The sequence below is a fragment of the Perna viridis genome, chromosome 6 (genome assembly GCF_037379345.1).
Source record: "Perna viridis isolate PV_CMFRI_1.1 ecotype Kerala chromosome 6, ASM3737934v1, whole genome shotgun sequence".
Classification (NCBI taxonomy): domain Eukaryota; kingdom Metazoa; phylum Mollusca; class Bivalvia; order Mytilida; family Mytilidae; genus Perna; species Perna viridis.
In genome coordinates, this window is record NC_142450.1 from 15,208,757 (window position 1) to 15,221,886 (window position 13,130).

Sequence of the window (13,130 nt, forward strand, 5' to 3'; positions counted from 1 at the left end):
CAGCTAGAACCAGCTAAGAGTACTGAGGCACAAGAAATTTACAAATATCCACTTTAGTAGCCTATGAACATAGTGGTAGTCTCACATTGCATTGCTTTGGTAAGAATCTGTATTTAATTGTTAAAGTTTGTTTATATTTTTCCACGATTTACATGGACAGTCTGATCTACATTTGAACTGCTATATCTTTGTTTAATGTATTTCTTTTCATTTAAAACTCGTACATCTGGTTGTATATTTTGGCATACTAGTTGTGAACCAATTTTTGTGTAGTTTATAATTTAGCAAAGTCATGATTGTAACAAATCGAAGTTTTTCTAAATAAGACCAAATATGTTTAAAATGCTATTAACCTACAATTTGAACTGAACCACAAAAATTACCAAGAAATAAAAGTACATTCAATACATGTAGTTGCATGTACAGTGAAACTTGTCTATATCTCACCCTTAAGAAAAACAAAAAAAACCTGGCTACACACGACATGGTTTTTCATCGCTTTGTGTCAGTTTAAATGTATTTTGAACTTAAAGTAAACCTAACATTTATCTACGCTGAATAACTCCTACGCAGGGCTTAATTTAGGATTTAGTGAATAGGAGAAGGACTTCTCCCTTCCAGGAGTGATAGGGAGAAGTGAGTCTTGAATGGGGAGAAATCATACTTAACCGCTTGAATATTTATATATATAGGATTATGACAGTCTAAAACAGGTTTGGTTTAGTCAGGTTTCACTGTACTATAAATTAACTTTTTATTATTAATTTTTTGTTTATCAAAATTTAAAAGTAGACTGTACATGCAAATTTTTAAAGTTTTTTTTTAAATTTTTTATGTGTTTTAAAAGTTGTTTTAATAGATATTGTGTTTAACTTATGATTTTTAAACTGACAATACAAATTGAAGAATTGAAGTGATGCTTTATATGTATAAGATTAAAATTCTTTCTCAACAGTTTTGACCTATTGACCTCTATAATCGACCTAATTTCAGGATAGTTGTATTTACATTTCTTGCATACAGGTTTAAACATTTAAATCAATATATATTTATTGCTTTTCTCGCATATTTATCCGATGATTACTTTCATGAAACAACTTTTATAAGTTATCTAAGAATAGGATATGATTCCCTTCAAAGGTAGGGCCATTAAAATTCTAGATTTATGGGGTTAAACTTTCTCATGTACTATGAAACGAATTTTAATAAGATAGATACTTGAAATCCATATAGGTACAAATTTATGTTTAAAATTTCTTTCCATGACATGTACATGTATATTCAGCTTTGTAATGGATTTTATTTTAATATAATTATCATTACAGCTTTGAAGGGTTTGAAAATGTATATGAATCTCTTATATTTGTCATTTAGAGTGTTGAAATGTTAAACATGCCAGGGCACACCCGAGGTCACATGCACATAATCCCCACACCCTTTTGTATAGGAAGGCATTGTGAAGCCAAGTAAATGTTTATTGTTCTCGGCCCTTTTTTCTGTTCTTTGGTAGAATCTGAAAAATAAGCTTTTCAAAGCTTTGATGAAATCTGGCTTTTGCTTTTCTATTACAAGAACCTTCTGATATACATGTTGTGAAATTTGCATTTCAGAGTTGTCAAAATCATTTTTGAGCCTTTTCATACAAGTATCTTTGGACTACATGTTGCTGATGTCTTACAGATGTCTTGTCAGAGAACCAGAAAATTTTACTTTTGCTGTGTAGCTGCTCAGTTCTTTACCAGTACCGCTATCCTTCTAAATAAACAGCTTAATTGGCAATTAAAATTCAATATGTAACATCATGGTCAAATTTGGAAAATGATACTCACTCTATTAAAGTGTTTACTGAATGTTATTTTTATTTCAATGGCTTACAGTTTTCCATACCTTCTCTTTCCAGAGCGTGCCATTGTAAGGCATTCTTATGATGCCGATAATGAGGATGAACTCAGCCTCAAGGTTGGGGAAATGGTCAATATCATCAGCAAAGAGGAGGAGGACCCTGGATGGTGGAAGGGTGAGCTGAATGGCAAAGTTGGTGTGTTTCCTGACAACTTTGTAGAAATCATGCATGATGAGGTAAAGTATATTTAACTATGGTTTGTGAGCTTGAGTTACTGCTGTTTTAACCAGAATGAGCTTTCATAGCTGATTTTTCGCTAGATAATTTGACCATTTTCATGTTAACATGGGTTCATTTCATCTAATCATGATCATGTGCTTCCTGTTATGAAAACTATTGGGGTTTTAAGTGCTCTGTTTTTATTTTATCAACTGAATTATATAACAGCACTCAAGGATGTCTTTTGATAATGTTAAACTCTGTTATAAGTTAAGGTCTCGTTAAAAGTGGCATGCAATTTCACTATTTGGGTTAGTTTAAGCTGCAAAATGCACAGCCAGAGAAGAGAATTTTTTATGTTGAGCCTTATTTGGGAGGAGGAATTGACAAACATCTTAGTCCATTTAAAGTAGAGAGCTTGAAGAAAGTGTTGTATCATGACACCATTTAAGAGTCTCAAGCATTTATGAAGTAGAGCCCTAATTCTTTTTTTAATTCTCATTTAATTTGAATCTGATTGAAAAATGAAAATTTATAATTTTTGTACAAGGAAGTTTCAACTAAGTTAAGCATCAGTTAACCACTTAATTGTGATATTTTAGTAAAGTTAAAACTCATTCATCAAATATTTCCTGATTGCATAATGACGTGAATAATGAATGTTGGTGTTGATAAATTTTGAGATTATTCAACTTCTTTGAATGCCAATTTACCATTTGTCATTTACAATTTAATTTTTGCAGCATTTCCAGCAAATGAGATCATTTAAAGGATATTATAGGCATAGCCTGTATAATCAGGCCAACTTGAATAAAATTCTTGGTTCTCAGGTCCCTTTCCTTTTTTGTCATTTTTTGGGAGTGCCTCATTACCTATTTTTATATCTCACAAAGCTAAGTGGCGAGGGGGTTTGTGAAACCCTCTGAAAAGTTGCATCACCAGATGATAACTTCAGAACGGATCAATGAATTTGGCACCGTTGTTTAGTCCCATAAAATACAAGTTAAATTGTTAAGTTCAATCAATAAATAATTCATTGATACATATTTTTAACAACATATCAGGAAAATGATTTCTCAACATGTAAAAGACTTGATAAGTTCGGATTAGTGTTTTTTTTTATTTTTTTTTGGGGGGGGGGGTAAAAAAAAACTTCTGGGGAATAAAGTCTACCTACACAACACTGGTTGTTATATATAAAAAAAAAACTCAGGGGTTCAAATTTACATTCATGTGTGATAGGTCCTGGACTTTTGTGCTTTCTTATTTAAAGGTTCTTTATGAGGAGGTGAAAATTAAAAATTTCCTGCTAACCAAGCAGTTTACTTCTTGAGGAAACAATCATAATGAAACTGAACAGTTGGGAAAAATACGTCAATCAGATGATGACCCTTGAAATTTAATTCTAGTCACAATATGTTAAAAGGGCTCATTCTGACCTTCGAATACTGAATTGGGTGCTCAATTTTACTGTTATGATTCAATACAAAAAAGTTTACATAAAAGTGTCACCCCATTGGTCTTCTTTCTATTTAAAAAAAAGAATTGGACAGAAACCACCAAAAATGATTTTTTTATGCTCCATGCAGACAGAAATTAAATGAAAACTACAGAAAAAAAACTGTTTCTCTTCTAATGAAAGAGCAGTGATTTGTTTGATATTAATGAGTTATTTCTCCTGGCTGGAAATGCTAATAAAAGAATCAGATCTGGTAGTTGGCAGAAGTTGTATTATCTAACTTTACTGTTATAGGCTACATAACATCATGTGTGCATGTAACATTTTCATATTTCAGTTTGGGACTGACAAACGGCCACCTTCGAAGTTTCTTCCAAAAACTGAGCCTCAAGTATGTCTCTTGTTTGTTGTCACCTGTCATAGCATGCTCTCTTGCCTTTGTTTGATGTTGTAAAACATGCATTAATCAGATAGGGATTGGGTTTAATGAAAAAGTGGGCTAGTCTTAGAAACAGGGCTCTGAGAGTAGCATACATGGTCATCATGTGGTAGTATGCTTCAATGTAATTATGTAAAACATGAAAAAAGGGTATAGGTAAATGGAAAAGTGGTCTAGTGTTAGAAAAGTAGCATACATTTATGTGAACGTATGACTTCATTTGGTGTTTAAAAACCACATAAATCTCAAAGGGAATTGGTTTATGGATAAGTGGGCTAGTCTAAGAAACAGGGCTCTAAGAGTAGCATATAGTCCCTTCATTTGATTTTGTAAAACATACATTAATCTGAAAAGGTATTAGTAAATGGAAAAGTTGGCTATTGTTAGAAACAGGGCTCTGAGAGTAACATACATTCATATGATAGGGCCCCTTCATTTGATGTTGTAAAACATACATGAAACATAAAGGGATTTATGGAAAATTGGGTAATATTAGAAAAGGGGTTCCAAGATTAGGATGGGTAGTGTTGGAAAAGGGGTTCCAAGATTAGGATGACTAGAGTTAGAAAAGGGGTTCCAAGATTAGGGTGGGTAGTGTTAGAAAAGGGGTTCCAATATTAGGATGGTTAGTGTTAGAAAATGGGTTTCTAGATTAGGATGGGTAGTGTTAGAAAAGGGGTTCCAATATTAGGATGACTAGAGTTAGAAAAGGGGTTCCAAGATTAGGTAGTGTTAGAAAAGGGGTTCCAATATTAGGATGACTAGAGTTAGAAAAGGGGTTCCAATATTAGGATACATTCAAGTGAAAGTATAAATTTATATTTTCCAGTTTCCAACTATGTTGCTAATGGTGGTGGTAGCCATTTTTATTTGATTTCAGTATTCATTTTGATGCCATTGATGCATATGATTTTCGTGACTTTTAACATTTTTGAGGATAGATTTGAAAATAGATGAAATAATAACTGTGGATATCCAGTATATAGGGTTAATAACTATATATGTACTATCACAAGTCTAATCTAAAAATGAAAATGACAGGGTTAGTCTGGAGCAAAGTAGGTCAGAAAGACTCTGCAGATTTATGGTTAAGAATGTGTTAGGTTTTATAAAGCAATGTTTATTAACTGGACAAATACTTCTGCAAATTTTCATTTTGATAGGTACGGCTAATACTAGTGTATGGTCAAGTGATCCTCTTTGGTAAAATATAGATGAGTTATCTTTATACCTCTTCTCAACCAGTTGGGGTATACAAACCTGTGTGAAGAAAAAAAATCTCAAATTTGGAAATCTGAACTGTGGAGAGATTTGAGAAAAATATCAATTGGGCGATTTTTATTTATGAAAATGGTCCCCTTGTCAGGTTAATTATGGTGTATTTTATATGGTAATATTTACCGTAAATGAAGAAATAAACTCATGCATTAATTATTGTGATTTTGCAGAATTTGCCCAAAATGTTGATTTGATTTTAGAGATTTTGTAAAAAAAAAAATCTAGCCTATTCTATAATGCGAGGTTTAATTATTTTGAGTCAGTCACATCTTTGCCAATATTAATAAAAAACAACATCACAATAATTTTGGGCTTTGCAATACTGTTCAGGGGTTATGGTGCTTTTCTAGTGCTTTGCAATCAGAAAAATTTAATGCAAGAGGAATAACTGTGTTTGATCATATCAATTCTATTTTTTTAAATTTTTTTTCTCAAAACAATATGTCCTATTGGGAAAATGTATTTTCAGTCACAACCTGTGTGATTTTGTTGACAAAGAAATGCTTTCATTTCTACAATGTAGAGTAATGATATCCTTCCTTGTTTTAGATAATTATCGGTTTCTCCTTTTTATCTGTAGAAATTTTTGAAATCCAGCTGTCCTTAGTATATACATGTACAAACTATTGTAATTATATGCTTGAAGATAACTTAAAACCACCAATCTCTTCCGGAAATGCAATTTGATATAGATATGTATGTATGTACCATATAGCCTACTTGACCTTTGAACTCTGTCAAGTGTCTACTCAATTCGGTTTCATTTGGGGATGAAATTTATTGTCTTATAACTTATTAGGAGAGGAAAATGGCGAAAAAAGTAAGTTTGTTTTTTCATTATTTCACAGCATATTTATTATATAACGTTTGGTGATATTGTGACTAACTATATTGTTCAAAGCATTCACGGTATTTGCTATGTGGTATCAACCTTGTAATATTGTATCAAGGGAAGCCATTTGTAATTAGTCATACAATTTTGTGTGAAATGACCTGAAAAATTATATTGACTAGGTTACATAACACAGTCTGTGCCTTAACCACTTGCCCTATGCTCAAGACTAGTTAAAATTGAAAAGAACAAGTAGTAATTTTGTTCAAATTTTCTTGAAATATGTAAGATTGAAAAAGTTTTTTTTTTAAACAGACAGAAGTGTCTGTGTCTTAAATCCCTAGCCATATGCTACGGTATTTCAAAAAAATGATTTGGGCTTTAATTAGATGTCAGTAGAATTCAGTATATATACATGATGGGAAAATGTTAAAATTTTTGATTTGGCTAGAAGCTCACAAAAAGTATAAGGCACTGACAGTACAATGGGTGTTATGGATGGCATTTCATTATGGTGACAAGGTTTAGTGGATCGAAGTAGAAAGTGTATATAAAGGTAAAGGTCATCTATACATGTATATAGGAAAAAAGTCATGATAGTGTGCATTTTGACTCAGTACACCAGGCACTTGTGACGGAAGTGATTAATAGTTTTGACCCGTCTAAATATAAAAATACCTACAATATTAATATTTTCTAAGTTCAAAAGAAGAACATAAAACCAAGTCTTGTTTTAAGTAGTCTAGAAAATGGTGGAATGAAATGCATGTTTTTTTGCTCAAATACAAAATCTGCTTATTTCTTGATGTACTGAAGTTGATATGTGGGATGACAATATAATACTGAGCGCTTACTATATTTACTATATTTACTCCTGTACAGTCTATGTTACAATTTTTTTTTTGAATACAAGCTATAACATCAATATCTACACATCTGTATTGTACTCCATAAAAGAACATTAAGAGGCTAATTTGGCAGATTGTTGCTGTTCTGCTGTCAATTTCACAAAAAGTCCTCAGTGGTATAAGAGTTATTTATAAGTTATGATGTCATGGTAGAAAATCCTAACTAAATTTTACACTTACAACTTTTTGTGAATTTAGTAATCGGTCACTATTTTATTGTGAAGACATTAATTTGATTATTTTTATGCTATCAAACCTTGTACATGTAAATGGTAGTCTTGTTTCATTTTCACTTTCAGTTTACTTTTATGTTGCTGGAGTATATAGGGGCAACTATTTTGCTGCACGTGCAAATAATGTTGTTTTGGGGTCAGTTGCAGCCTGCCCTGTGGTGTGAGGGTTTCCTCATCAATCTTTGGAGACCCATTGGTGGCCTTGAGCTGACATTTCTCATCCTGGTGGGATTGTTGTCTTTTTGACTTATTCACCATATCCATTCTGTTATAGACATGTTTTTACTTAAAGCTTACAGCTAGTTGAAATAGACCAGTCCCAATATGATGGTCGATGGCAAATTTAAAGGTTAAGGTCATCATAATTGACAGCTATTCAAAAAGATCACACAGGTTTCAGTGGTACTTCAGTAGGACATATTGGTATAATTTAGGGGCAGATTTTTACCTAGAGAGCTATTTAAATTACTCACTAGCGTACCTAAATTTGTACTGAAATTGGAAGAGTAATCAAGGGAAACAAGGTTATAGCGGTAATCAAAAGAATGTATTCCAGGGCCAAAGACCAGACATGGAAAACAGACATACATAACAAAGAACATAAAGTAACTAAAATCATACATACAAAGTAACAAAAGTAAATGAGCAATCCGGACTCCACTAAAAACTGGGAGCATGGACCAGGTGCACCGGTAGGGTAAGCGTCCTCTGCTTTTCTAGAAACACCCGCCGAGTTGCTCATAAAAAGTCAAGTCTGGGGTAGTCTATTTCAACTAGCTGTAAATCACTTGTTCTGTTGCTGTTACCACCTGACATTTTTGATTTTGACTATTTCTATGATACTGTCAATTTCTGATGTCAGCTTTATATCAAATCAACAATGACATCATAGATAAACAGAAAAATGTCAGTTTTGAACGTCTTGTTAGAACATCACATCTCACTTTCTCAATCCTTACTGTGATGTATTTTTCTTGACTTTAAAACTGCTATTATTCTGTGTGACCCGGAATATTGGTTTCAGTTCTTGGTATTTTTTATTGTCATTGCATTTTTTATACACAATTTTGACAAGGGCAAGGAAGGATTTTATTTTCCAAAAATTGAAATTGAAATATAATTATAATCAGATAGCTACGAGCTACAGTGAAAATAAATGGTTCAGGCTAATTAAGTTGTTTAACAAATGGCATCTAAAGATAAATTCATTTTTAACACTAAAATTTGCTTCAGCTGAGAATTAACTCATGAGGAAGATAGGAGGATAGGATTCTGCCTGAATTTTAAGTTACCACAATGGTAGTTAGTAGTATGGTAGTAAGATAACTATAGTTATAGGTTTTTTTTAGAGCCTCCTTTATGAGCAATTATGGTCAAGCACTTCACATTTCAGTGTGCAGTTTTTTTTTGGGGGGGGGGATATTTCATGAGTTTTTATTATACGCTGTTATTTACATATTACTTGATTTGTATTATCATGATTTTGAGGATATTGTAGGTATCCAATTTAATTTCTTCTATTTCCAGCCTCGTCCAAAGAAGCCCCCACCCCCTACTACAGCACCAGCTGCCCAAGCTACAGTCAAGCTGCCAGAGAAACCAGCACCACTTGATCCCTCACTTACAGAGAAAAATGTTAAAAAGAAGGATGGTAAGGTTACAATACCAACTGTGTTCACACAGGTTCTTTATTTGAGTGATACAAGTTCAGTGATTGAATTTAAGGGGAAGTACTTGCTGAATGCAAATTGAAATTCAATTTTGCTTGTGGAATTCTATATGTCATATAGGTTAAGTCCAGAAATAACCCATTTAACTTTAACTTAGCAAGTGTAAATTTTCAGTACTTGCTTAATTTAGCTAGTGGAAAAAATTCTGAAATTCAATCCCTGCTAGTTACTATTGTGCACTGTACTACAATACTAACTGTGTGCACATTGATTCTTTGAGTGATATTTGTTACTATTGTATTCTGAACTAGCAATCTGCACCCTAACATTCATACATACATAATGAGCAGCACTACATGTCACTGGATCAATATGTAGATATACTGGTGTCTTGTGGTGAGTTTTAGAAATTAAGGGAAATCTGAAGGTTACATCAACAAATTTCAGGGATGATTTTTTTTTTTTTTTTTTTCTCCTCACTTTTAGCCAAATTCAGCAATTTCACAGATTTTACCGTTATGATTCTTCTTTTTTTTTTATGGTATATTTACTTCAGATTTTGCCAATTTCTGCTTTGTTTGTAGACCTCATAAAATCATGTCTGGCATTTTCACTGGTTTGAGCTGGGTTTGTTTATATTGGAGGTATTGTCAATTTAGTTCATTCTCATTGTTGAATTTTTAATGCCAGATTTTTTTGCCCCCGATAAAAGGATATTTGAGAAAAAGCCATGAACACTCTCCCATCTTTTTTAAGCATGACATGTATTCTAACAAAACATACATAGAATAATTCCCACCAAAATTTTTACTCTGTAACCAGTTAAAATATATTTTACGTTATATAGCAGATCCAAGGGAATGGACATATAAAGAGTGTTTTTTAGGATGTAACAAATGTATTTGATTATTTTCATTAATTATTTTGAGATATGATGAATCACCCCTGCCAGAATTTTAGACAGAACCATACTTAATTATCATATTAATACTGATGATTATCTATAGAGCTGCATACTTACTTTCATGTAGATTTTGTTCACTTAGTAAGTATCTCTTATTACATAAAACATCTGTCTGATCTGTGTACCTTACCATCAGTTCTACCCCCCAGACTAGTCGGAAAATTCAATGAATAATGCAATGTAATTTTGCTTAAAAAAAAAAAAAAAAAATTAAAAAAAAGAATGTCTTTGCTTACACATATGGAAATGTGGAAAATATATAATATTGGCTGGAAATAGGAAAAGTTATCTGTTTGTTTTTTCTTTATCTTTCAAGAATATTTTTTCTACAATGAATTACTGTATTTATGAAAAGGCAACTTTACATGAATTTTTAATAAGCTCAAGGCCGTTTCACGAGTCTCAGGTATAGGGCTTTTGTAATGGCTTTACATGCAGAATGTTACAATAATTAGCATATGCATGTACATGTACCGGTATTGCATTCATTCTTTTTATGTTCAAAAATTTCCACAAATTAAATATGAAGCTTCCAAGGAAATGTAGAATGATTAGTTATAATCTCCCACTAATCTTCGACATTTTTTTTATCAAGATTTTGATTTCCTGTGATTTGTAATATGAATATTTTTTTTAGGAAGGCTTTGATAAAAAGTCAAGTTTAAAAAACACTCTTAGAAAACCTTATTACAGGATTCTTTGGAATCCTTATAAAGTTGTTATGTGATCAACATAAAACCATAAGTTGTGAACATTGTAAATGTATTAATTTTGTGGTATTTAGTTTTCGGAGATTTTGTCAAGTGAATTTATTTGCAAGTATCAATGTTTGCAGTTTCCAAAAAATGATTTGCTTAGTAAAGTGGAAAAAATCATGGGTACAAATTTTTCAGGTTTTCTGCACACTCTGAAAAAAGCAAAACTTAATACATTAACAGTAATTTTGATCTATAAAAATTCTTTCTAACCAAGTGTTTTAAAGCTTGTAGTGTCGCCTAACATCATTTTCCTATAAATTACATTTTAGAACTGCCGAGTGTTGATAAACCTGCACAACCAGCTTTACCTAGCAAGAAACCGTCTGTACCACCTCCATTGTTACGGAAACCAACTAAGCCAGATCCCCCACGACCCACATCACATATAGAGCACAAACCATCTCCCCCTGCTGTGAAAGAAGAACTTGTCCCTGATGAGAAAAAGTCTTCAGGTTAAATATGGCTTATGTAGAAATAAAAATGTCCAAAATATGTAGTTTTCTTGCAACAGACAAATTGAATTGAACAGTAAATCAAACCAGATAGTGAAAGAATATCCATGCCTGTTAACCGTCCAACATTATAGTGAGGGACTCCCACAAAGTAAGTGACAAATTTAGAACCTCTCACATAAAAATGTAAGATTTGTGGGCATAACTATCTTCTGTGAAAAAAAAAATGAATTTGTACATAAAAAATTGCCTTTATGTAAAAATCTCCCACATGAGACAGTTTCTATGGGGAGAAATCTCCCACATGAGAGAGTTTCAATGGAGGAAATCTTCCACATGAGACTCTGTCAATGGGGGAAATCTTTTACATAAGACAGTGGACAGTGTCAATTTGGGGAGGGGGAATATCCCACTTCGACAGTTTCAATGGGGAAAATTTCCCACATGAACTGTCACAAAGGTTAATAGGTATGGATATCCTTCATATTCATTAATTAAAGGGCAGTGATGCTTCTTTTAATCACATGAACTGGTACCCTTGAGTATATTGATTACACAGTATTTTGCTGAATGTGAAGTAATTTCTTGGCTCCAAAGCCTTCACTCATCACTTTTAAGCAGACATGATTTTCTTTCACTTTTTAGAAGAATTCCACTATGTCAGATTTTGCCGTTTTTTGTCTTTTTTTACTGTACATTTACTTCCGATATTGCCAATTTCCACATTTTTGTAGACCTCGTAAAATCATTTCTGTTTAAGGATGCTTCTCTATCCATTTTTGTTACCATCACTATAAAATAAAACCAAAGACACCTTAATCAATTGTTTTGGCCTTCAGAGATGTTAACCATTATGGTTTCACTTTTGTTTCTACAAAATTTGACTAAATTACGCTCTATAGATTGTTAATCTCTCCATAATACCCATTGTATAATGACACAAAGTTCAAGATTTTATTAATCCTTCACTTTTGTTTCTACAAAATTTGACTAAATTACGCTCTATAGATTGTTAATCTCTCCATAATACCCATTGTATAATGACACAAAGTTCAAGATTTTATTAATCCTTTCACAGCTTAACTTCAGTTTGTCTTAAAGAAGCATGAACAGGTCGAGGCCCCGTCATTTCATTTGTTTTCATGAAAAATGCTTGAAAACCAAGAAATAAAATTTTAATGGCCTTATGTAAATATATTTTATGGATAGAAGTATTGCTGACTAATACCTATTTATATTTTACTTCAGTATCTTGCCTTTTTGAACAATATAATCTGTTTTTATTATACTTATAAGCTTTTTCTTTGTCATTGTTAGAGTTTTCTAAACTACTTATATCCTTTTTCTACTAAGTCTGTAGTTTTTGTTTACCTTATATCTCTTTATGGCTGTTCCATTAAAACATATGAGGTACCCAGGGCAGACACTTTCAAATTTGGGTAACCTCCCATAGAAGCAAATTAAAGATTCTTTATGTTTTGAATTCTTACTCGAAATGTTCAAAAATTAAGCTATCGTAGAGGCATATTGTAGTGCCTTTCCTGGCTACCTCATGTTTTGATTGAATAACCATTAGCAGTGTAATGAAACACATTTTGACTGAAGTAAAATTTGTAAAAATGATACTGGATGAATTATGAAATGTATAATTTGTAAGGATGTTATTGTGAAATACAAATTTACACACATTTTGCCTTTTCCTTAATCAGCATTGTTTTTTATTTTAAATTTCAGGTAATTTTGATGATATACAAACATCGACAGATAAACTCACACATCTAACAGCAAGTCGACCAAAAGGTCCTTCAAAGCGGCCACCATCTCAAGTCTTCAACCATATGGTAGGTTTAACCTTTGGCAAACTAGTCATTAGTCATGCATGAGTTTTTATATGATTGGAAGACAAATATTACTCATGACATACTCTTTTTTTTTTATCCCAAACCACTGAAATATTAATTTTAAGAAATTCTTAAAGGTTATGATACAGTAAAGGTGGTAATGTAGTATTTTAGCTGAATGTCTAAATTTGTAAAAATAAATTCCACAGAATGTTTACTCTGGGCTTAAGTACT

General features: G+C 32.3%; 1 protein-coding gene across 15 annotated transcripts in view; it reads left to right on the forward strand.

Moving 5' to 3' along the window:
* The window catches only part of LOC148613809 (SH3 domain-containing kinase-binding protein 1-like), a 47,560-nt gene that overhangs the window by 22,884 nt on the left and 11,546 nt on the right, over window positions 1-13,130 (forward strand). For 9 of the 15 annotated variants that reach the window (XM_088587426.1, XM_088587427.1, XM_088587430.1 and 6 more), the window contains exons 8-13: window positions 1,901-2,079; window positions 3,859-3,912; window positions 6,038-6,058; window positions 8,739-8,862; window positions 10,873-11,055; window positions 12,790-12,896. In XM_088587426.1, coding sequence (XP_088443552.1) covers window positions 1,901-2,079; window positions 3,859-3,912; window positions 6,038-6,058; window positions 8,739-8,862; window positions 10,873-11,055; window positions 12,790-12,896 — 668 coding nt within the window. The remainder of the gene's footprint in view (window positions 1-1,900; window positions 2,080-3,858; window positions 3,913-6,037; window positions 6,059-8,738; window positions 8,863-10,872; window positions 11,056-12,789; window positions 12,897-13,130) is intronic. The other 6 variants (XM_088587437.1, XM_088587440.1, XM_088587441.1 and 3 more) reach the window with 3 other exon arrangements.